This window comes from Xenopus laevis, chromosome 1L (assembly GCF_017654675.1).
Source record: "Xenopus laevis strain J_2021 chromosome 1L, Xenopus_laevis_v10.1, whole genome shotgun sequence".
Lineage (NCBI taxonomy): Eukaryota > Metazoa > Chordata > Amphibia > Anura > Pipidae > Xenopus > Xenopus laevis.
Genome location: NC_054371.1, coordinates 204248431 through 204274707, shown reverse-complemented (window position 1 = coordinate 204274707; position 26277 = coordinate 204248431). Strand labels below are relative to the sequence as shown.

The window sequence follows — 26277 nt, the reverse complement described above, 5'->3', positions numbered from 1 at the left end:
CTAACTTCAGAATGGGGCTAAAGTTTTAAGAAATCGATACCCAATGTTTAATGAAGTGGCATTAGAGTTGCGGATTACCTTTCTTCATCTGGTGCCCCTGAGATTTGTTCTAAAACAACCAGATAGTTTGCTGTCTTTATGCAGTCTGGCTCATGTGAATTTATGTGTTTTTTTAATATATCTACTGTATTAGTTCTCGGTATACATATTGCCACCCTGCAGTACAGGGTGCTTATAATGCAAACCAAAAGATATGTGAGCGTCCCCAAAAATAACAAGATTTAAAAATACTAAAACATTTTTGAGAACAAAAGCCTAACGCTTTTCATGCCTACTGGTACACTTACCTATGAGTAAGTGGCCCAAGTAGGCATGAAACGAGTTAGTCTTTTGTTCTCATGACCCGATAAATGTTTTTGTACTTTTAGATCTTATTTGTTATGTTTGGGGACACTCACATATCTTTTAATCCAAATGTTCAGCCAACGGCTATTTACCTGTGGTAAAACCAGTTATGTATCCCAATTAACGTTCAATAAACTTCAGTAAAAAATGTGGCTTAGTGGATGAAGGAAGGATGAAGGAAGGCTGAACCTTGCATTACAATATAGGAATTTAATATATCTCTGGTAAGGTAATTCACTGTACCCTATAGCTCAACACACTTGATACTTTTGTTATAAATATTCGGTGGGGAAAATTATGCCATTTGCCTGTTGAAATATTAAAACACTAATATGAATTTAATTTTGTCACTTAGGAAGGGAACTTGAAGAGATACCCAACACCATATCCAGACGAGCTTAAGAACATGGTGAAGACTGTTCAGACCATTGTCCATCGCAAAAAAGATGAGGAAAAAGCAGAAGAAGCCAATAAAGACACAAAGCAAAGAGATGGTGATCTCATTACACTGCAGGATGTTGGTGTCAAGGTCAGGAAGTCAATTGTTTGCAATTATTTAAACTATATACGTTACAGTGGGATGGCAGACAAAATGTACATTATGATGGTAGTAATAGAAATGATTACATTTTACCATTGCTCCACTTCTGAACGAATGTATCCAAGAAGCCTATACCTACATTTACTTATGGTATCCAAAACCCAGAACCAACCACAAGGTCCTAGTCTTTGTTCACACTTCTGCGTCTAACAACAGCCTTTTGCCTCTGCTATGCTGATGCCGACAGGTCTTAAATTGAGAGGACCAAGGGGGAAGTTCTAGGCGGACAAGGGAACCGTAATGTATACAGAAAGGACAGGGAACACGGAGCATGGTCAAGGGACAGGCCAAGTTAATACCAAACAGACTGCTGTACCAAATCAGGAAGCATAAGCATAATCGAGGTCACAGGCCAGGGTCAAACAAAACATATACACGGTGCAGTAAAGAGACCCAATAGAATAGTCAAAGGACAGAGGTCGGTACAGTCAGCAGAACAGCAAGGGTCAGGCAGTAGTCAATTAACAGGATCAGACAAGATAACACACCCAGGAACTATGAACTATGTTGGGCAATGAGTCAATGCAGAGTAGGGGGCTTTTATAGGCAGCTTTATGGCTTACACAGATCACTTGTAGCCAAATGGCAACAGGTGAAACAAGCCAAGCCCACTTGAAATTACACGGAAAGCAATAGGATTGAACCAGGGCCTTAGCTGTCTACTCACATAGTGCAGCAGTAATGCAGACAGCACAGAAACACCGGGTCTCTAGTTCAACTCCAAGCAGGTTGTTACACCTACTTGCATTGTCCTTGTGAATTCATATGGTTAGCTACCATTATCACTTACACAGTTCTCAAACTGAAGTATTGTAGTAGTACTGGTGGTGGATCACTTATACGGAAACCCGTTATCCAGGAAGCTCCGAGTTACGTGAAGGCCATCTCCCATAGAATCCATTTTAATCAAATAATTTGTTCAATTGATTTCCTTTTGCTCTGTAATAATAAAACAGTAGCTTGTATTTGATCCTAAGATATAATTAATCCTAATTGAAGGCAGAACAATCCTATTGGGTTTATTTAATGTTTAAATGACTTACATTCTGAGCTATCTAAATAACAGATCCCATACCTGTCTGAGGTATCCTGTTATAGGGTGATAATTATTGGAGCTTGTATAGAGAATTGGCTTAGAAAATTACATATTATAAAACAAAGTTCTTAAAGGATCAGTTACATCAATTTTTTTATTAAAAAATGTATTAGTGTAGAACGAAAAAAAACCACAAAGACATATTAAACTTTAAAATCACTAAGTCTTTATTTAGAAATAACTTACCGAATCTCCGCTTGCGCTCCTCTTCAGAGAAGGCGACGATCCATTATGCGACGCTCGATCTCTCCTCCCTGGCTATCTCCTATAATGAAACAGGGAGAAATTGAGCGCTGCACAATGGATCGCATATCTGAAGCGGAGCGCAAGCGGAGTTTATTATTTAACAAACAACCCCTGTTTTGCTTTTCATATTTATTTACATTATATTTGTGACTTTGTATTGATACATATTTATATTTGAAAAATATTGTTATCTTCTTGTATGAATAATCTAAGTACATTTATTGGAATTACTATTTGTACTAGCTTTGCATTTTAGATAATGAGCCACTAGGGGCAGCAATACATGCTTTTTTTGTAAATTGATTGTAATCCCGCCCATGTGATTTCCTATTGGCTCTTACTCCTTTAAATACTCTGTATGTAATACTTACCAGTTAGCCTATGATTAAGTGTCCTGTGTGGACACGAAACGCGTCAGGCTTTTATTTTTTATACAAGATGCAGTAAAACTTTTTTGTATTACTTTATTAATATTTTGAGACTCCTGGATTCTACTTGATTTGATCAAATTTTTTTGGGGTACCGGAGTAGTGCCAGCTCTATTTTTCGTGTATTGTATGCTTGCTATTAACTCTTCATTGTTCATTCCACCGACAAAGAAGAAAATCAGCTATTAATTTATAGACTGCATTTCCTTACAACAGGAGAAAATATTCCCACATACTCTTTATACCATCAATGAAGCAGGAATGCTTCCTTTGTTGCCCCTTTTCCAACAAATGCAATCTATTATTATATATTTATTGTACATGCTACAAATGGTTCCCCTTCATTTACTAGCGTCTGTCAGCAAAATTGCTTCATGTGGGATAGAGCTGTGCATAAGCATAAAGAGCTGTTGTGTGACGTTGTAACTGACTTTGTGAGTATAACGTGCAGCACAACAGTTTTAGTAGGTGGGTTTTTTTCTTTGTGTTTTTTTTTATTGTATCCACATTCTTTGATTTTTTTTTTCTAGACCTCAGAGGCAATCTTGGTTGAAATTGATACAGAGGATAAGGAGAAAAGCATGCCAGTAAACTGTATAAAGAGACCCAATGAACCGAGCACAGAAAATGCCATTGGAAATTCACAGTCCACTACACTTGTGAAAAATTTTTGGAACGCGAAAACAGTCAACCATGAAGACACACTTGAGGTACAGCATTGTTACTATGGGGTGGATTTATTAATGGTCAAAATGAAAATGAAAAGCATTTGTATTATGGTCAAAACTGTCAAATTCGACTCGATTCGCGGTTTTTGAAAAATTCTAATTCAATTTTCGGGATTGATCATATGTTGGCCCTTTAAGAATTCAAAATCGACTATTTTCCACCTAAAACCTGCCGTATTACTGTATAAGTCGATGGGAGAGGTGCAGTGTCAATTTGGAGTCGTTTGTAGCCTTCCTGACATTTGAGTTTTTCAGTAAAATCTAAGATATATACATTTTATCAAATAACCCCCCAGTCGAATTTCAAGTATATTAGAATTCAAGGGAGTTTAAAAAAAACTAACATGACTTCGAAATTCGACCTTTGATAAATCTGCCTTCCCATGTAGTAACCTGATATTTACTGCACTGTTAATTTATTCATTGCTTAATATGAAACCTTCATAACCATCTAGTGAGTAATCTATGTGCTGGGACATTTCTGGTACTTCAGTATAGTTCCAAGCTATGGCTATCAGTTGTTGTTGAACTACAAATATTTGCATCATCTGCCAAAACTGGAAAAAAAAGGCAGATGACATATTATAACTTATATAACCAAAATTGTTCCACAATGTTTGTAAGCCACTGAGCAATTGTATTTTTTTCTGTGTAGCTTCCACGGTGGATAATGTGCGTGTATACAAACTATGACTCCAGTGTACACAATAATATTTTTTAGCACTAGAAAATTTTGTCTATACCGTAAGGCCATCCTTGCTGATATCCATCTACCACTTTGCAAACAAAATAGTAATACAAAGCAGATACAGTTTGTGTGCAGGACCAAAAAATTAGAAAGAAAGCTGATTGCTACTTTACTTTAGTGGGATACATTGTGGGATGATTATTTAGGGAGATTAATCACCTACAAAATACCTGTGGGTGTTGCAGGCTAGAATTAAAACAATTATTTTGTTGTGTACTTGTTCTGCTGTAGGGATCAGAAGACTTGTCTTACGATGATGAAATGAAGATGGCTGAAATGAGGCCACCTCTAATAGAGACCTCCATGAATCACCCAAAAGTAGTAGCACTAAGCAATAACAAAAAAGGTACGGTAAGCACCAAACTGATATTTACTTATTACCTGGCTACATGGGGCAGCTGCTGTGGGAATGTCCGTGAGCATGGAAAGTTTAAAATGGAGCAAAAACACACTATTTTGGGTTTTACACTGATTTTTAAATTTATTAAACCCACCTGTAATTACAAAACGTTTGTACACTGTATAATAATTATAATATGAATTTTCAATATCAGCCTTTTAAAATGAGTTGAGGTGTTGGCTCATTATGCAGAACATTAATAAATTAATCTAATAAAAAAAATGTTTCCAGACTAATGGCATCTTACCAGTAGGAATGCACTGAATCCACTATTTTATAATTCGCCCGAATCCTTTGTGAAAGATTTGGCTGAATACCAAACTGAATCCGAACCATAATTTGCAAATGTGAATTAAGTAAACTAGGGGGGAAACTTGGGAGAACCGTGTGCTCGGCATGTCGTCCAAAAATGTTTTACTTCCTTGTTTGTGTCATCAAATATCACATGATTTTTTTGGATTTGGTTTGGCCAGGCACTTGGATTCAGCCAAATCCTGCTGAAAAAGGCAGAAACAAATCTAATTGCCAGAGACATTATTATATTATTATTATGGTTTCAGATGATATCAAAGATACAGACTCCTTGTCTGATGAAGTGACCCGCAACAGTAATCAGAACAACAGTAATTGCTCCTCACCATCTCGGATGTCAGACTCTGTCTCACTAAACACTGACAGCAGCCATGATACTTCATTATGTTCCCCAGAGAAAGAATCCAGCGTTGGGGCAAATTTGAAGATAAGGTTTGTGGTGAACAGATTATTTATTTTATAAATTGTGTCTATATAAAATTTGATAGTTTCATGCATTTTCATGTAGTTCTTCTCCAAGGGTTTTTCTTTATTTACCTAGACTTACACTGTAGAGCAAGCTTTTTGGGGACAAAATGTTATCACTGCCCTTATATAATTATATGGGATGTCAAGGCTGGATCAGTTTCTAAGTTTGCTTCGTTCAACCGGTAGAACGTTTTCAAGTTATTAATGTTTTTCTACAATTTTATCATTGCAAAGTCTGCAGCCTGTGTGCATATATGTGTTTACAAAGCATATATAGAAGCACAAAAATAAAACTCACACAGAATATATATAACCATGTATGTGTATTATATTCTTCCAATTGGTGTTGCTATATTTTACTTGTGTATACTGATTTTTTTTTTTTTAAAGTTTTTTTAATATAATACTGATTCTAACTTAGTTTTGCTTTTCAGACAAGAAGATGAAAACTTTAATAACCTTATGCAAAATGGAGACCAGTTGATGCCTGCTGATGAAAGGGAAATTGCTGAACTACCAGATTTAAGCAACGATGTTGAACTAGTTCTGAGAGAGAGACGAGTAAGTAACTCCATGGAAAAGCTACATAACCTAAATCAAATAAACAAAAACAACAACAATCTTGCCTGTGAAGATCAAATACATTCTAACTCTGTGGAAAACGCAGTCATTTCTCAAGACAGGGTCTCGGATAAAAGTTTTGCCAATTACAGCGAAAAAGAAGAAACAGACAATATAGAAAATGGGAATAAGTTCTCTGAAGTCTGCGTCATAAATAGAGTAAATGGCCATTTGCCTGAAGCGCTAGTGTCCCCAGATAGCAGTGAGCCTGTACGGAGTGCTTCAGAGGATTCAGTGCCTTCTGTTGATATGTGCATTTCAAAAAGCACGGATGACCTGTCATTTGGGGACAGTGTGGGCTCAGTAGTGAAGTCTCAAAGCATCACAAACATGGAGACTGGAGCACTAAGGATCTACAGTGTTCTAAGTGAAAACAGTGCCCCCCAATTTGCTACAATGATGTCATCTGCCAATGCTGAAGGGCAAAACATTGTCAGAAGTAAGTCGGCTACACTTCTTTGTGATCAGCCCTTACAAGTGTTCACCGGATCGTCATCTTCCTCTGATTTAGCATCATCCTCATCCATGAAGAAAATGCTGTTTAAATTTGATTCCAACCATAATCCAGAGGGGTCATACACAGTGGCAGGACCCCAAGGATCGCAAATGTCTGCTGTGCCTCAATACAATGTACAGTATAGCACCAGTGCTACAGCCAAAGATAACCTGTGGTCACAGAAACAAAGTGCCCCTGTTGAACAAGGAAGTTTGCTGCCTTCTTCACGCTTCCATCCGTCGGATAGCATAGATAGCCCCAACTATGTCAAACACCCTGCTAACTTAAATTTTTCCAATCACAACAATGTTAGATCAAGTAACCAGTATAATGTGCATCAAAGAATGGGGTCTAGGCATGCGGAAGCATGGACCTCGGCACCGAACGATCGACTTCTTCAAATAGCACCCCGAAGTACACTTCAAAGACAAGGCAGCGTTTCTTCTAATGCATCAGTATCTCTTGGGGAGGCAGGACCTGCAAGAAGGGTGCTTGTGCCAGAGGGAGATTATATGACTTACAGAGAGCTACATTCAGTGAGCAGAGGAAATCACATGATGCCTGGTCCACAGAGACCAACGTCTGCCAGGACATACAGTATTGATGGGCCAAATGTGCCCAGGCCGCAGAGTGCACGGCCGTCCGTTAATGACATTCCCGAGAGAACGATGTCTGTCAGTGATTTTAATTACTCCCGGACTAGCCCCAATAAAAAGCAACATGCCAGGGTGAACTCCGAGCACTCGTTGTTAGACACTCAAGGAAGAAGTAAAGTTCCTCATGACTGGAGGGACCAGGTCTTACGGCATATTGAGGCAAAAAAGCTAGAGAAGGTAAGCTGACCTGTTGCTTTGTATTCGGTTTGTTATATCCAATCTGATTTTGCCTACTTAACAACAGTTAAAAAGCTACAGGTTAGACACGGAAACACTTTGATTTTACCTACTTGTACATTAAAGGGAAATGATGCCCCCTGTTTTAAATAAGCTCATTCAGTTGGGCTTATGTAAAAAAGGCACAAAGACACTTTAACAGATTCAAAGCAAGCTGTGATTGTCTGTGCTCATTGAGACCAGTTCCCCATCCTCCTAAGAGCAAAGTAGTGATAAGCGGGTCGAGACAAAGTCCTGCAGGTTTCAGGCCAACCTGTGCATAAACCCGGACGACCCACACATCACTAGAGTACTGTGAAATGCAAACCCTCTCTCCTTGTTCCATTGTGAGGTGATAGATTCAGGGACTTGAAGTTTCTCTGCTTTTTTATAGTAGATGGTACACAGATTTTCTAGAAAGCAGAGGTCATTATGGCCCAGGATCCATAGCTTCACAATGGAACAGGAATGGGTAGGGCTTGCATTGCACTGTGAGCCGAAGAGGCTTTCTATCATTGTTTTATTCTTTTTGTTTTTTCTGTGTTTAAAAAAGAAACCTGACCTATTTCTTTCATTGAGTCAGTATCACTAGCAATTAAGGAACAAAAGTGATAAGTCAAAATTCACCTAAGGGTCAGGGCACATGCTCAGATTCGGGGAGATTAGTCGCCCAGCAACAAATTTCCTCTTCTTGGGGGCGACTAATCTACCGGAACTGCCTCCCTTCGGCTAGAATGTAAATCGCTGGCGGGATGGCACTCGGAGCGCTTCGCTTTCTGAAGTCGCCCGAAGTTTCCTTGTAAGCCAACTTGGAAAATGAATCTCCAGGCGACAAATCTCCTCTTCTTCGCGGCAACTAATCTCCCGATCTGCCTTCCGCCAGCTAAAATGTAAATCGTGTGGGGGCAGGCACACGGAGTGATTCGTTTTCCGAGGTCGCCCGAGGTTTGTAAGCCAACTTGGAAAATGAATCTCCAGGCGACAAATCTCCTCTTCTTCGCGGCAACTAATCTCCCGATCTGCCTTCCGCCAGCTAAAATGTAAATCGTGTGGGGGCAGGCACACGGAGTGATTCGTTTTCCGAGGTCGCCCGAGGTTTCCTCGTGAAGCAATTACAGGCGACTTCGGAAAACAAAGCGCTCCGTGTGCCTGTCCCCAGGTGATATACATTTTAGCCGGGGGAAGGCAGATCGGGAGATTAGTCGCCTTGAAGAAGAGGAAATTTGCCGCCTGGCGACTGATCTCCCCGAATCTGACCGTGTGGCCAGACCCTACAGGTGAAAAAAAAGAGCTACTAGTAGCAGCTACTTGTCAAGACTACAAAATATACAATAGTGATAATTGTCGTTGCTAAGACCCTACGTGTGTTTTAGCATAGGCAATTCTCAGTATTGTCTATGGCAGGGTATTTTTTTTATTATTTTTGGTATTTTGTAGCCACAAAAAGTAACTGCTACAAGTAGCTCCATGTGTCTTCACCCTAAACGTGTCACTTTATTGTGCTGAAAGTCCTACTCCTAGCACACAAAGGGCTGGTTCTGCCAGTACCAGTGTTCATTTTTCTACTTTCAGATTTCATGACCGTGATACTGTGTTGCCCTCTTGTGTTCAAAAGGAAGTACAGGAATTGCAGTTTGACGTCACTGTTTGTTTTTACCTATTTTAAGTATTTTCAAAGTAAATATTTCCAGAATTTTACATTTGGAATTCCATAAGATGAGCTCATGTAGTTGCCATGGAAAACATTCCTCTGTGCTTTATGATTACCATGAGCTCCGTTTTGTAATAGACACACAGCTCAGTTCAGTACTTACCAAGAAACTAAAGGGTAGAGAAAGTTTTGGTTTTAGGTAGAAATTTTTGGGTTTGGGATAACAATTAAAGGGGTTGTTCACCTTTGCGTTAACTTTTAAGTATGATGTAGAGATTGATATTCTGAGACAATGTGCAATTAGTTATCATTTTTTATTATTTGTGTTTTTTTTGTTATTTAGCTTTTTATTCAGCAGCTCTCCAGTTTGCATTATAAACAATCGGTAGCTATGGTCCAAATGTCCCTAGCAACCATGCATTGATTTGAATAAGAGACTGGGATATGAATAGGAGAGGACCTTACTAAAAATACGAGAAATAAAAATTAGCAATAACTACATTTGTAGCCTTACAGAGCATTATAGATTTGAAAGTCAGAAGAATAAGGCGAATAATTATAAAACTATAAAAAAAAAAAGAATAATGAAAGAATTGGTCATTCTATTACATACTAAACGTTTACTTAAAGGTGACCCACCCCTTTAAGATAAAACAGTAAAAGATGTTGCTATATGGGTCATATGAATAAATAGGCCCTTACACACAGGGAAATCTCTGCTGTGGGCGATGAAGTGCCTGACAATACCTGCCCCTTTAGTTTTGTTTGGATTTCTACATGTAAAGCACATTTCACGTGGCTATTTCTGCAGGAAAAATTACTCTAGATTGCTACGTGTAATGTGTCCGGTGCTTCATCAATGCTTCCAATTTACTTAAAGGAAAACTATACCTCTCAAACAATGTAGGGCTCAACAGCTCAAATGTAAAACCCTGCTTCATGCAAATAAACCATTTTCATAATAATATATTTTTAGTAGTATGTGCCACTGGGTAATACTAAATAGAAAATTGCCATTTAAAAAATAAGGGCCACCCCCTGGGATCGTATGGTTCACGGTGCACACAAACATACCAAGTAAACCATACATGTTAGGTCACATGAGCCAATTAACAGACAGAGTTGTGTCTTTTGCTTCCACACTTCTTCCTGTTACAGTTAGAGCTGCAGTATTTCTGGTCAGGTGATCTCTGAGGCAGCACACAGACCATCACGAAATGATGGTTCAAGGCAAGAGATGTAAAAGGACAATATTTACTTAAATATATAGACCAGTTTGGTAAGATTCTTTAATATGTCACTTAATATGATAGTAAGTATTCATTTTGGGGGTATAGTTCTCCTTTAAAAGGAAACACACACAAAAATGATCGCCAGAGTTGAAAAGCGATTGAGCCTTCCCACCTGAGTTTATAAGTTGTTTAGACTTCAGTAAAATATAATGGGATCTAAAGACTAGCACAGGTCTAATGTTGCAATGGAAGGAAATACTCGTCGCTTTTTGTGTTTGACCATTTTCCAATTTCCGTGTTTGTTTTATAGGCCTCAGACTGGCAAGGTTACAGTTTTAATACAGTAATTTGGACAGCTGATGCTTCTCATAAGTCTGGCTCGATCAAGCTCCAGTGCACAAAAACATTGTGTTGTACAGACATGGGTTCCCTTATCTGGAAACTCGTTATGCAGAAAGCTCCAAATTGCGTAAAGGCTGTCTCCCATAGACTCCATTTTATCGAAATAATCCAGATTTTTAAAAATGATTTCCTTTTTCTCTGTAATAATAAAACAGTAGCTTGTACTTGATCCCAACTAAGATATAATTAATCCTTATTGGAGGCAAAACCAGCCTTTTGGGTTGATTTAATATTTACATGATTTTCTAGTAGACTTAAGGTATGAAGGTCCAAATTACGGAAAGATCTGTTATCTGGAAAACCCCAGGTCTTGAGCATTCTGGATAACAGGTCCCATACTTGTAGTATAGTAATAGTATAGTGTATAGTAATAGTGCTCTTGCCTTCTCCTTTAGTAATGAATGAATACAAAACATAATCTCTCTTTTGTGTGAGTCAGGAAATGATAATAAACTATGAACTTCCATAGCACTGCACTCTGCCCATTTTGTTTGTAGTGCTACTGTAAAACTGATACAAAAAAAATGTTCATTGTTTTTTACCCACACAAGTCACACGTGGATGAAATAGGAACTTTTGGAAGATTTTTCATATACAGGTATGGAAACTGTTATCCAGAATTCTCTGGGCCTGGGGTTTATGGATAAATGATCTTTCCGTAATTTGGCTCTTCATACTAGAATTGTAAATATTAAATAAACCCAATAGGCTGGTTTTGCTTCCAATAAGGATTAATTATATCTTAGTTGGGATCAAGCACAAGGGACTGTTTTATTATTACAGAGAAAAAGGGAATAATTTTTAAACATTTGGATTGCTTGGATAAAATTGAGTCTATGGGAGGCAGCCTTTCCGTAATTCGGAGCTTTCTGGATAAGAAATGTAAATTAGAGGGTCGGCGACCCCTCCTCCCAGAGCTGCTTCAGAAGGTGAAAGAAAGACACTTTACACTTCAATATTAGAAAAACTGTGACACATAGAAAATAGAAAGTAATTGGAAAAAGTTATTTCTGGTGATCTATCTGAAAACAACTAGTTGTTTGAAGGTGTTTTGAAGGTTTTTAAAGGGCAAGAGAATGATAAATCTCGAAAAATTTAATTTGAATTCTTTAAAAAATAAAAAAATAAAAAAAACTCAAATTGAATTTTAACAATTCCCTAGTCAAATTTGACAGTTTTGGCCATGAAAAAAACTCAAAAATTAGAATTTTCAATTCGACTCTTGATAAATCCACCCCATAGCGAGGTGTTTTGAGAATGAGTTGCATGGGTGCTTTGGTTATAGCAGCTCTCATGCCTATAATGGGTTTAGTGCATAGTGAGGTGGGAAGGTTGCATGTCCTTGCTATATAGTAATGCACAGGTGATATAAACTTTATACCAGGCTACAGCAGCAATAACACACCTGTGCCAGTGAACAATACAAAGTATACTTCCCAACTGTCCTGTTTTCAGAGGGACAGTCCCTCTTTTGACAGCTCAACCTGCAGTCCCTTGTTTGTACTGGAAAGTCCAGTTTTCCTCTGCATTGAACAGCCAGAAACGAAACAAAGTTTCTAACTTAATTGGCTTTTGGCAGAGAGCCCAGAACAGCCACAGCTGTAGATAAGATACCTTTGTAACAATTTTGAGATAAGCAAATAAGTAATTGTAACAATATAATATAACAGGTCCCTTGGGAGAAGTTAGACTCACAACTTAAAGGGCAAAACACGGAAATATGTTCAAACTTTCATAACCTGCCAAATTTTGTAAAATTAACATGGTAATTAGGGGGTGTGGCCACAAAATGGGCGTGGCCAAACATTTGTATATTTCCTGCACTGCTTCTGTGTATCTGTGTGCACGGGCACCCGCATGCCATATCCGCTTGCCTGTTTGAGTGCTCCTGTAATAACCTGTTGTGTTGTTAATGCATGCTTCACTAATCCCTGTTGTTACATCTGTCCCTCTTTATTCAGAGCATGCTGTCTAGGTCCTTTAATTCCACTTTCAGTGCAACTGGCAGCTCTCTCTATGGCAGTTGTAGAGATCTGCATGGCAGCCAGGGCAGTGTTGCCTTGAGCCTTGCTCGTGACAGAAGAGGTTCTGGTGGGCACATACTACGTGTGAGTAACAACTTACAGTAGCTTTTGTAGGACTGCAGATTTATAGTGTGTTAGGAGAATGGGCTCAGTGACACATATATCATGTAGCAAGTCATGCTTTCTTACCACCAACACTGGCTTATCTGGTAGTTTCGAGACGAATTCCCACCCATTACCAGGATAAGCCAGTGACGCCTTGATAATTATCCATCTAAGGACTCTTATCAGCAGAGATCAATTCAGTTAATGAGTTATGGACTATATTGTATATTATAAGCATCCCATATGGGCTTGTGCTTTTTTCTGTCAGCCAAAATAACATTATCATTATCATTGCAGTGGCCATCCCATTTGTAGTGTTTCTGATTCATTTAACGGATCGTTCTGCTTCTAAACTATAGGGTGGTTTCAGTCCTTGACAGGAGGGACAGGTAACAAGCTCAATGATACTTGTGGAACTGCCTGGAGATTGCCTTGCTCACTCTACTCAAAAGCACTAACATGATGTATGTTTCATTACTGACCCCTTCTAAACTAAATTTACTAACTGTTAAAATTAGTGAAAACTGAAAATCCAATTTTCTCCAAGATGGGGAAATTTGCCGTGTAAAATGAGGGTACGAGCGTCAGGATGACTGCTGAATGTCCACAAAAGTGTTGTCTAAACAAGCTGCAAATTTGAATTGACATAAAAAAATGAGCAGCATTTGTCCAAAGGATCAAACCTTAAAGGAGAATTCAACCCGTAATAAAAAAAACCCCTCCCCCTACCCTTGGTAGACCCCCCTCCCTCAACCCACCAGCCTACCTGCCCCCCCTCCCCCCAGGCAAATGCCCCTAATTTTTTACTCACCCCTCCGTGCAGATCCTGGCTTCGGAGTTCACGGCAGCCATTTTCTCTCTTTTTTCGGAAGCTTCGGCGCATGCGCAGTTGGAGTAAATTTCCGGTCCCAAACCACTGTGCATGCGCCGAAAGTCTCTTTCGGTGCATGCACAATTGTTCAGGACCGGAAATTTACTCAAACTGTGCATGCGTCGAAAATGCCATCAAGACACGAAGATTGGTTGCCATGAACTCCGAGGCCAGGATCTGCATGGAGGGGTGAGTAAAAAATTAGGGGGGGCAGGTAGGCTGGGGGGAGGAGGGTCTACCCAGGTACAGCTGTCCCATGCTCCTGGACCGTAGCTCTGTGTTTTGACAGCTGTCACTAAAGATTTACCTCATTACAAGTATCTTCTCTCTGTCAGATACATAATACTGGTGGGACCTGTTAGACCAAAGCCCAGCACCAGGGTTGAACTGGCCTAACAGAGTCCTAGGGAATCTCCCAGGGGCACAGGCCCCAGCCTAGAAGAATTACGATCAGCTAAACCTTATTTCCCCATGGTCCTACATAAAAACCTATATAAGTGACATGATCATTATTGCAGTCATATTTTGTTTGATTCAAAAGAAGAACCAGGCAAATGACAAATTGCAAATGAAAAGTCAGATTTGCAGTCATTGAGATTTGAGATTGAGTCTTTAGTTTTGGGAGCTGCAGTCTTGGTTGTTCGAGCAGTTTCAGATGATAACCGCAGTTTAATCGTCATACGCATAAACTAGTTGTTATGTATTTGTGTGTGCGTGTGTGTGTATTAGGCAAAAGATCAGTTATTATTTTAGCCATACTGCAGGGCTGTCCATCCCATGTGGGAATACTGCTGGGGGGAGTACCAGTAAGGGTGAGATTTGAGGAGAAGGCCTGTTTGCTCTCCAAGATACTCCTGTGAGTAAACGTGATGGAAAAAACAAAGTTTAAAATTAGTTGTGAACACAGCGCTCAATGTAATGATGCTCCACTGCTGGCTGCCTCTGTTATCTCTGCAAACTAGAAGGACGCAAGGACAGAATGGGGGAAAATTATTTTGCTATCCAATATATTCTCTCCTAAAAAGGCATTGGTGCATGTTTGTTTTTTTTCCTTTACCATGCATTGATAAACCGAGCAATGTCATCTTTATGCACAACTTTGTATTTGGGTTATAGTAATTCAGCACCAATACACAATCGGACTCCAGTTCTTGCACTGATCTACTATATATAATATATATATATATAGGCGTGTACAAGTAAATATAATATGTGATAACTTATTTATTTACACCCTAAAGTATCCTCAGCCAGGCAGCATTGGGGAGCCTATGCAAGATGATGTATTTGTAATCGGACAGCAGAGCTATCCCACCATCGCCCGAAAGGAAAGCACAGCAGACAGTGTAAAAAAGGTCAGTATTTTCCATGTTCATAAGACTTTATGTTCATTTGTTCTGGATCCCTGTGACAAAGGCTTATGATGAAGAAGTTAGCGTAAAGGCCACAACTTTCTGAAAATGAAATACAGTTTTTGTGAAGATTTTGAGAAAAATGTACCTGGCAAGGCATATGAATGTGAGAATAGAATCTATTAACACACCTCCTTTTTAATCTGCTGTAAAGCTTGCCCAGGTAACCTTCTATGTTAATTGGCTGCTGCCAATTATGCTAGTTATTTGCACTTATACTAGTTATATGATTAGCTTTAGAAATATCAAGGATGTACTTTGCATGATGTCAAGTCTCAAAAGGCTGAAGTCTGGTGTTTCATGGCCCAATCGTTCGTTTCAGTACACACGTATAGAGTTGATTTGTCAGATATACAGAGAAAAACAATAGATTTCTACCTGTATCTGATGATTCAGCACTAAAAATGGCCGATGTTTGGGAGCCTTCAAAGGCACCCAATCAAAATTTTCCATCCAGCCCAATTGACAAGCCGACCAATATCCAAGTCTTCTACCAATATTGGTCGGCTCTTTTTCCACCATACACGCACCGAATATCGTACAAAAATAAATTTAGTATGATATCTGTGCGTCTATGGTCACCTTTAGACTAATGTATTTAGCTTATTGTGTAATTGTAATTTCAGGACCTATCTGTTTGCTGGGGTCTTGTTTACCTTAGCAACTAGGCAGTGGTTTGCCTGATAGACTGTAATATTAACAGTAGAGGGACTGAAAAGAAAGATAAGTAATAAAACGTAACAGTAATAATATTGTAAGCTCACAGAGCAGATGTGTTGTTGGCTCCTGGGGTCAGTAACCCCCATTTGAAAGCTGGAAAGATGTAGAAGTGGAAGTAAAAAAAAATTAAAAATTTGAAAAATTAAAGAAGACCAGCTGCAGAGTTGCTAGGAGTAAGACATTCTATACCATACTCAAAGTTAACTCAATGGTAAACCACCCCTTTAAAATGACACCATAATCTGAATAAACATATAATACACAAGCCATGATTATCCAGTATATTATATCCTTATAAATGGTGCAGAGTGATGTCATCAGTTATAATCAGAGCTTAGTGATGTCATTTCTGTCACAGGACTCACTAAAACTCATGATGTGAAACACATTTTTTCTGCAGATGCACATGAGTAATGGACAGTTGTGCCAAGCGCCAAGGCCTCAAGCAAACTATAACCAACTCCATCACCACCCAGCCCAGCCAACAGTAGGAAGACACCCCTCCAGGGAACAGCTTCTTGACTATTATACGCTTAAAGTTGCCCAGCAGCCTCCATATTCTCAGACACCGTGTCCTCCAAAGCAAATCAATGAGCTTTCTTCTCAAGAGGTACAATGGCTAACTGTGCATGAATATGAATGTGCTTTTATGATTAGTTCTATGGATTATGTGCTACTAAAGGCAAAATGTACCTTGTTTATTGATAGACAATCCTTTATTTAGGGCAATGGTAGCTGAGGAGAATAGTCATCCAAGACAAATCTCTTCTATGAGCGACTTTCGGAAAGCTGAAGCGATGCATATGTTTTACCACAGGCGATTCACTTTATCTCCAGTGGGAAAGCACTTGGAGGAGATTAGTCGCCTGCAGAATAGGAGAGTTAATGTGGGTGACTATCTATGAGGGCAATGGTAGACGAGGAGTCCTATGAAAGCATCTGATTATTGTGTTCAGGTCATTCATATATATATATATATATATATATATATATATATATATATATATATATATATATATATATATATATATACGATGCGCCGAATTCACTATTTTGGATTCGGCCAAACCCCCGAATCCTTCCCAAAAGATTCGTCCGTGGGAAGGGGAAAACATTTTCCTGGTTTTGTGACAAAAAGTCACGAAATTTCCCTCCCTGCCCCTAATTTGCATATGCAAATTAGGATTCCGTTCGGCAGGCAGAATCCTGGATTCAGTGCATCCCTAAGATAGATAGATATGCTTGTCTGTCTTTAGACAATGGTTTGGGGGCTTCCACCATAATAGGCTGGAAATCACTGATTGAAGATATGAACTTCTAAATTATAACTTGCTTTTATTAAGTCAGCACATGTATTTCATTTTCTTCTTTGACTTACTTTTACTTGCTTTTTCTTAAGATTCGCATAAAACTTATGAAAGATCCTGAGCTTGGATTCAGTATATCGGGTGGAGTTGGAGGCAGAGGGAATCCTTTTCGCCCAGGAGATGATGTAAGCACTGTATACCCATGATAAGTCCTTATACATAGTATATTTGTACACTTTGTATAGAAACGGTCTCCTCCTGAGAGTTCTTTACATGTTGACACAGAGGGCAATTACATAGTGCAAGAAAATGTAACTGTAACTGCATCCATGTAAAGGCTTGGGTTCGGCCAAATTCTATACTTGTTGCATCCCTATTACTGTCATATATGTATTAAACTGTATAATTACAGCATTATGTCAGCACCATTTCAATCAGACGTAATTACAAAAATCTAAATGGTATAATTTCCTTTTTAGGGTATATTTGTAACAAGAGTTCAGCCTGAGGGTCCAGCAGCCAAGCTTTTGCAGCCCGGGGATAAAATATTACAGGTAAGTTTATATAATATAGTGTTTTGCTCATTCCTTTTGTTTCTGTCCATCCCCATAACATGAATACATCAGCACACTGACCATAATCATTAACACTCATCTTCTCCATTGTTCCATGCATCTCCATTACTGGCTAGTGGGGAATTTCAGGCAAGTACAGCATTGCGTATACATTTCCTACCTTGCATTCATAGCATGGAACCGTAATAGTAACTATCATTTATTTGATGAATGAAACATTCTCTTTCACGTGATGCAACCACATGTTGCTTCAGTAGTGGTAACACAAGACTTTAGCTGCTTTACAATGCCGGGTAGCATTGTTTATACGCCATTTGTCTGCTCAGCCATTTAACCACAACACACACAGCTTTCTCAAGATTCCCCAGCAATTTGGGGTTTGTTTATTTTTTAGTGTGCCTTTTCAGGTAATGATCAGGTTGTTATACTCTTGTCTTTTTAATGGCGAAGGAAAGGTTAAAATTAAGTAAACTTTATCAGAAAGGTCTGTATAAATACACCAGTAAACCATCAAAGTAATGCTGCTCTGTCAAAAAATACCCATCACATGTCTTTCCTTCTATTGTGTACACATGGGCTTCTGTATCAGACTTCCTGCCTTCAGCTTAAACCTCCAGGGCTAGGGCTTGAGCATGATCAGTTTGCTCCTCTCTCCCCCTTCCTTCTCCTCCCTGCTGTAATCTGTCTCTGAGCCTAGAGCTAAAGACTCAGGCAGGAAGTGATGTCACGCCAAGCTAATATGGCAGCTGCTATCCTAAACTAATAGAGAGAGCTTCTAGAGCTGTTTACTCAGGTATACTAAAGCATTCTTTTTAATAAATATAGCATTTTAACGTGCACTATTGTGGCTAATCTATTGGCAATAAACTGCCTTGGGAGCTTTCCTTCTCCTTTAATCATTGGTGGTGGTATGAAAGTACCCATACATACTTTTACAAATAACAAGAATTAATCAAATCCATATTTTTTGTGTTGAACCGAATATCAAATCCTAAAGATATGCCCATTTACGGAACTGAATACAAACATCTGACACCCTCCTTATTACCTGTTGTTTTGCTATGCAGCAACATGAATAGGTAATAAACGAATCCCTTATCAATATCACTACTGTAATTTGTACTTGTACTTAGTCTAGGTTGCAGGAGTACCTTGGATGTACAAGTTAAAGAACAAGCATAGGGAGCAAAGCCAATTGCCAGTTTTGTATACTGCACTGTCATGTGGCAGAAAGATACTAAGGGGCACATTTACTAAGCTCGAGTGAAGGATTCGAATGAAAAAACCTTAGAATTTAGACTTTTTTTTGGCTACTTCGACCTTCGACTACGACTTCGAACCGAATGATTCGAACTAAAAATCGTTCGACTATTCGATAGTTGAAGTACTGTCTCTTTAAAAAAAACTTTGACTACCTACTTCGCCAACTAAAACCTACCGAGCACCAATTAATGGATTAAAATCGTTCCATTCGAAGGATTTAATCGTTCGATCTAACGATTTTTCCTTCGATCATTCGATCGAACTAAATGTGGTAAATCCTTCGACTTCGATATTCGAAGTTGAAGAATTTTACTTTGATGTTCGAATATCGAGGGTTAATTAACCCTCGATATTCGACCAATAGTAAATGTGCCCCTAAGTGAGCATGGGTTTGCATTTGCAGCACCTTTTTTTTCTCCCAGCAGTCACATTGTGACTTCTTCAGCTGCTCATCTAGTCTCATTTGTGTAAATCTGCTGCTCTGCTGTGCAGCATGGTGACCTCTTTTACTATGTGGGCCAACTCTCTTCTTTCCATTGAGTATATTAATGATTCATAAGACATACATCCATTCAATAAATGGAAGGAAAGCATTTATAGCACTGTTATAAACCCCATAAGGCTGCACTATAGTGTGTATATATGCTTACTTCTCAGCCAGACCAGTGACTTTTACATTTACTATTATCACGTGACTATATGCCTTTAAAGGGGAACTATCACGAAAATTAAAATGTAATATAAGCTTCATCATACTGAAATAAGAAACTTTCTAAATACAACCAATTAAATATTTTACATCGCTTCTGAAATAATCAAGTTTATATTCACTATTCAACTCTCAGCATCTGTTTCTCTTTATTCTTTCGTCATGCAGCAGTTGGGTGTCAGATATTCATTGACAGTTAGATCCAATATATCTTATAGGGGGGGCTCCTTTTGCCTAGAAGATGAATTAGAGCTCACTCAAATAGCTGATTCCAGTACTAACAAAATAACTGCCTTTTGCACAAATTCTACATGTAGAGAGACAGGATTTATGTTAATTTTAATAGAGTGAGCTCTAATGCATCTTTTAGGCAAAAGGAGCTCCCCTATAAGATATATTGGATCTAACTGTCAATGAATATCTGACACCCAACTGCTGAAGAAGATGCTGAGAGGGGAATAGTGAATATAAACTTGATTATTTCAGAAACAATGCAGAATGTTTGATTTTATTTTAAAAGTTTCTTATTTCAGTATGCTGAAGCTTATATTAAATTTTCATTTTCCTGATAGTTCCCCTTTAAGTAAAAAAAACAAAACAGAAATCAAATGAAAAAATGGGGTGAACTGAGGAAGAACATTTGTCAGTATATTGTACTTTATATTGTTTTCATCTATACAAACATTTTCATTTCATTCATTGGCTGAATAGAATATAACATACTCTCTGAAACATATTCATTTCGTTGTCTCTCCCTCCAGGCAAATGGCTTCAGCTTCATTAATATTGATCATGCCCAGGCTGTCTCGTTACTGAAGAAATTCCAGAATGCGGTGGAGCTGATTGTTTTACGGCAGGGCTCTGTATAGAAGAGGAAAGGAAAACGAAGTGGTGTAACCCCAGCAAAAGCCAGCATGTCTTTCAACAAATCAATTCGCATAAAGATCTTATTTTTCTATGTATATAAGTCGAACCAACTTGAACACAAAACCATGGATTTTGATATTGTAAAGAACTAAGTAGCAAATGTGTGGTTTAAGGGAACAAACCACTGTAGATAAAAACAATGTAAAATGTCTCGGTTCCCAACATGGCCGTTTGGGTGTTGAATGTGCGATCATTTTTGCCTACAAGAACAAACCTGTGTTGTTTTTGTACTGAATGTAGGTTTATTTTTTGATAATTCATATGCTTATTACCGAACGCTGTCAAATAATAATGAGCCTCAAGTGTAGGACTTTCCTGACGCTACTTCCATCTTTCATCTACGCCTGATATTACTGTTTTAATCCCAAACAAGATGTGGACGTGAAACGGCAAAAAAACGTGTTCGATTGAGCGGGTGATTGAAAAGGAAAGTAGCTTTCAAGGTTGGCCAGGTTATTGCAGGAGATACAACCACTTCTTACTATGAACCCATCAATGAGTATATTTAGAGCACCCAAATTAACACAATGAATTGTTCTTTTTTTTTTTTTTTTTAACAGTAGTGTTTGATCTTTTTTTATTATTTCTGATTTTATTTTCCAGGTATATTTTTTATAGTAAGAATGTTTTGCGGCTGATTTTAATGTGCTTGTATCTGTTTTATTCATGCCGACGTAATGAGTTTCGGGCTTGGCTGATCTTGGCTGGCCTTTATCACTGTAATTTTCTTGTGGCCCACAGGGCGTTGAAGGAACATGGCACTTTAAGTCTGGTAATATTATTATACTTGTTCTAAAAACCACATGCATTTGTACATAGTGCCTGGATATGTCGGTGAAAACGTTTTAACCTTCTTATCACAAGTCATTGAGTTCAACTGAGATTACGCTGGGCTTCAGTTCCTTGAATCAGTTGCGTTTGGAGGAAGATAGATGCACCAGGCTGATACGGTTTGTTTTTAATAAGTAGTATTTTAAGTTTCATGGGAATTATACCACATGTAGCAGAACAGCCTCTTGCCGGGGATTGACTTTGCTTGGAGCTAGGCAACCAAAGTATGTTTGTGAAAATGCAGCTAAGTTAGAATAGAGCAGTGGTTCCCAAACTGTGGAGCTGGCCTTCCTGGGATGACTGAGGCCAAGTAGGGAGAGTTTTGGGGCAAATGCTTACCGTATATACTCGAGTATAAGCCGAGTTTTTCAGCCCCCAAAATATGCTGAAAAACTCTACCTCGGCTTATACTCGGGTCAAGCGCAAAAACGGTCGCCGGCGCCTAAGAATAATCACCGGCGTCCAAGAATAGTCTCCAAGAATATTCGCCGGCGTCCAAGAATGGTCGCCGGCATCCAAAAACGAGACGCCGGCACCTTCAATGGGAGCAGAAACCCTCAAGTTTTTGTTGGAAATTACCAGAAGCTGCTTCATTTCTCACCCTAGGCTTATACTCGAATCAATAAGCTTTCCCAGTTTTTGGAGGTAAAATTAGGTACCTCGGCTTATTCTCGGGACGGCTTATACTGGAGTATATATGGTATTTGCTTTTATACTGTAGGTACTTCTGAAAGCCCTGCTTGAAGGTCTGCTACTTTGATCTTTGGGGTGAAAACATGCTGCCCGAGAAATTCTTGGAAGTATGAATGAGACCGATATCTGTAAAATTGTTATGAGCTAAAGGGGGGCTGGCCAGAGGTGGGACTTCTAGCGTTGGGGTTAAACCAATAAAGAGGGAGATCTTCAGTGCTAAGCAGGTTCTGTGCATGATCATGGTTGTAGTGAAAGAGCTCTTCTACTGGTAACACTGTAATGTGAACTAGGCTTTATAGAGTGATTAAAGGGTTTTTAACTATACTGATGATTAACCACATGCTGCCTTTGTTACTCAATAGTGTAAATATATTTTTGGAAATTGTTTCACGGTGATTTTTTTTTTTTTCTTTTCTTGTGCTTCGGCTCTTGTACATTTAATTGCATTGCTTAATAAAACGAGGTTGCTAACGACCAGGGACAAGTGCCATAGACGACCAACAGCTGTTTGCTTTAGGGCTATTTCATTTTTACACCAATATTACTGCAGTTCATTTTCTTTTTTCTTTACTGGGGGATGTTTGCTTTCATTTTCTACCAGCACTGACGACAGGGTGAGATTATTCGGATCCAACAAAGGAAAATACATGCACCATGAAGCCGTTGCAATAGTCGCCCATGATATTGCACTTTTTGTTAAATCCAGAATACTTTTATTAGGTTCCTCACGAAAACATTTTAACTGAAACCCTTTAACGACTCCTTGTGTATTTTAACTTGTTTTAGCGGAATTTGGATTATATTGACATAGGAATTTAATACTTTGGAATATAAATATATATACACAAAAATGTCTTATATTTTCTTACCAAATACACGCTGAGTGAGTGTTCAAAAACGAACAAATTGTTGCTAATCTTACCTTGTATTCTAAGCCTCCAAGGTCCTTCTGTTCTTTCAATAGAGATGCATACTCAAAAAAAATGTACCTAGCAATCCCCCACATCCATTGCATCGTCATTTACTGTAGAGTATTTGTTTTCTGTATTGTGTGAAATTTCTCTTCGCTGCCTCCGTGCATCATAAATTCAATTTGCCGAAGCGAGAGCACAATTCATATGAACTAAAGGGGGAATGGTCTCCTCAATTTGATCAGACAGCATAGCGAGAAATAATCCTTATTGGTGGCACAACAACCCCGTTGGGCTTATTTATAGGTTTCACTGATTTTTTCGTAGCCTTAGGGGCACATTTACTAATGGTCGAATATCGAGGGTTAATTAACCCTCGATGTTCGACCCTCGAAGTTAAATTCTTCGACTTCGAATATTGAAGTCGAAGGATTTAGCGCAATCATTAGATCGAATGATTAAATCCTTCGATCAAACGATTTTTCTTCAATCCCAAATTGCCTAGAAAGCCTAATACCTTCCCAATAGGCTAACATTGATGCTCGGTAGATTTTAGGTGGTCGAAGTTTTTTTTAAAGAGACAGTACTTCGACTATCGAATGGTCGAATAGTTGAACGATTTTTTAGTTCAAATTGTTCGATCCGAAGTCGTAGTCGAAGGTCGAAGAAGCCAATTCGATGGTCAAAGTAGCCAAAAAAATACTTCTAAATTCGAAGTATTTTTTTATTCTCTTCCTTCACTCGAGCTAAGTAAAAGTGCCCCTTAAAGTATGGGGATCCAAATTACGTAAAGATCTGAAAACCACAGGTCCAGAGCATAACCGGTCACACGCATACTGGACCAATGACCGCACTCCTAGGATTTAAAGCAAAAATATAAAAATGCACAAAAAGTACTGTCATTGGTTCGGTGTACTTTTTTTTGTACTAGCGCCCGGGTTTTGTTGCTACACATGAAGGCCCATTTATCAAAGGTCGAATTTTCATTCATGTGAATTTTTTTTTTAAATTCGAATATACTCAGAATTCGACTGGAAGGTTATGTAAGAAAAAAATAGAATGGCTAAGATTCAATCGAATGGTTCTGGCCAGAAAATTCAAATCAGATTCGATTCGTACAAATCAAAATTTTCTCCCGAAAAAAAACCCCTCGAATGTTAGGAAGGCAACTAACATCTCCTAATGGCTTAACGGACCTCTGCCATTGACTTGTACATGAACTCGACAGGTTTTAGGTGGCGAAGATTCGAATTAGGACTGTTTCCATGGTCGAGTTGTGATAAATCTCATATTTGAATTTACTTTCGAATAAGAAGATTAAAATTGGAATGTGTAAATCTTTAAACTCGAAAATTCGAATGGACTATTCGACCCTAGATAAATCTGCCCCTTAAAGTATGGGGGATTCAAATTACGTAAAGATCCGAAAACCACAGGTCCAGAGCATTCTGGATGACCGGTCACACACACGTGTACCAGACCAATGACAGCACTGCCAGGATTTAAGGAATTGAAATATAAATGCACAAAGATAGGTGTATTACTCGACGTTTCAATAGAGTAATAAATCTTTTTGTGCATTGATATTTTTTGTTTGCCAGTTCTAAACCCTTGGAGAGCTGTCATTGGACCGGTGTATTTTTTTTTTGTACAACCACCCATGTTTTTTTGCAACACATGGAGTGCACCCTCCCTATGATTGACACGGCCAATTGGCGATCGCCACATGATAACCCCACCCCCATTATGTCACAACCCCGCCCCCTGCCCAGAGTTAGACGGCTAAAAGGTGGTAACCCTAGTGTGTGTATAGGATACAATTTACTGGACAGATTCATGCACCTTCCATAAATAATAAATACTTTTTCCATAACTATTGCAAAATATTCCCAGTGCAACATTTTCTGTTCTCACCTCTTAAAGGGGGAGGCATTGAGTTAACACAATAGTCTGTGTAATGTGTGTACACTGTATATCACTGGAGATCTATGTACAAGGAATTGTGGTATGCAGGTAAGTGGCCTGGTTTATATCACACCCAACTATGCAGATACGGGCTCATCTAGAGCACCCAATGTGTCCGTCGTTTCACAGCATATATAAAATCAATAGAAATCAACATCGGTTCAATTCCCTATTTATTATGTAAATAGTCTTGTCACTTTTTGACTGGAGTTTCGGAGAAATGTGTACATAATTTTAAGGCCTTGTACGAACTTGCAGAACATAGCAATAAAGGACAAATAAAATCCAGCTTTCGAGGATAGATATGCCGTGCGGATTTTTTTCTTGAATCATTTTGTTGTAGGCGGCGATGTAATGTTTTAATGATCAGCATTTATTCAACATTCCAAATTTTTTGTATATAAGTAAAATGTTTCTTTTAGCAACACATGGAAATTAGCAAATAAACGAATGCTCTTTCAAATTGTGTTTTTGTTTTTTTTTCCTTTTTTTTTTAACTTGGTTGAAAAACATAGGGCCAAACAGATCCACACTGCTGATGTCTGTTAGATTAAAGGGGAAGTTCATGTTTGTTAACTTATGTAATAGAATGGCTAATTTTAAGAAACTTTTCATTGGATCTTTATTATTTCTTTTTATTGTTTTTTGATTATTTGCCTTCCTCTGTAGCTTTCAAATGGGGGTCACTGACCCCACCTTTAAGGTGGCCATACACAGTAAGATCAGCTCGGGAATGTCACCAATCAAACGGATCTTTCCCCGATATGCCCACATTGACCTGGGCGATATCGGGCTGATCCATCGGCCCAACGATCGGATCAGAATATAGGCCATACGGGCGGTCAGATCACGGGACCACATCAACAAACAGGTGCGGCCGAGATACAACGGAATTTTTTACCCTGTATGATCAACATCTGGCCGATTTTCGGCCAGATATTGATCGAGGAAGCCTGTTGGATGGCCTCACACATGGGCCAATAAGACTTAGTCTGTCGGCAGCTTTTATCGACCCGTTTATGGGGGCCAAAAAGCACAAATGCTCTATAAGGCTACACATTTGGGGTCAGATTTATCAAAGGTGGATTAAGAGTTTTTTTTACCTCGAAGTTTGAATAGTATCGTATTTAAGAAAAAACAACAACTCGAGCGAATATTACCAACCCGAAAACTCAAATCGAAACTCGAATGTCGGAAGGTTATTAACATATTCAAATGGAACACCGCACCTCTGCCATTAACTTCTACATAAACTCGG

The 26277-nt window shown here is 38.7% G+C and overlaps 1 protein-coding gene across 3 annotated transcripts in view; it reads left to right on the top strand.

Moving 5' to 3' along the window:
* The window catches only part of LOC108718091 (erbin), a 127032-nt gene extending 104038 nt beyond the window's left edge, over positions 1 to 22994 (top strand). For 2 of the 3 annotated variants that reach the window (XM_018265713.2, XM_018265696.2), the window contains exons 19-29: positions 761 to 934; positions 3307 to 3486; positions 4484 to 4598; positions 5213 to 5396; positions 5867 to 7382; positions 12668 to 12814; positions 14948 to 15061; positions 16239 to 16448; positions 17238 to 17330; positions 17625 to 17699; positions 20454 to 22994. In XM_018265713.2, the coding sequence (XP_018121202.1) occupies positions 761 to 934; positions 3307 to 3486; positions 4484 to 4598; positions 5213 to 5396; positions 5867 to 7382; positions 12668 to 12814; positions 14948 to 15061; positions 16239 to 16448; positions 17238 to 17330; positions 17625 to 17699; positions 20454 to 20561 (2916 nt within the window). In that variant the 3' untranslated portion in view covers positions 20562 to 22994. The remainder of the gene's footprint in view (positions 1 to 760; positions 935 to 3306; positions 3487 to 4483; positions 4599 to 5212; positions 5397 to 5866; positions 7383 to 12667; positions 12815 to 14947; positions 15062 to 16238; positions 16449 to 17237; positions 17331 to 17624; positions 17700 to 20453) is intronic. The other variant, XM_018265721.2, reaches the window with a different exon arrangement.
* The last annotated feature ends 3283 nt before the right edge of the window (positions 22995 to 26277 follow it).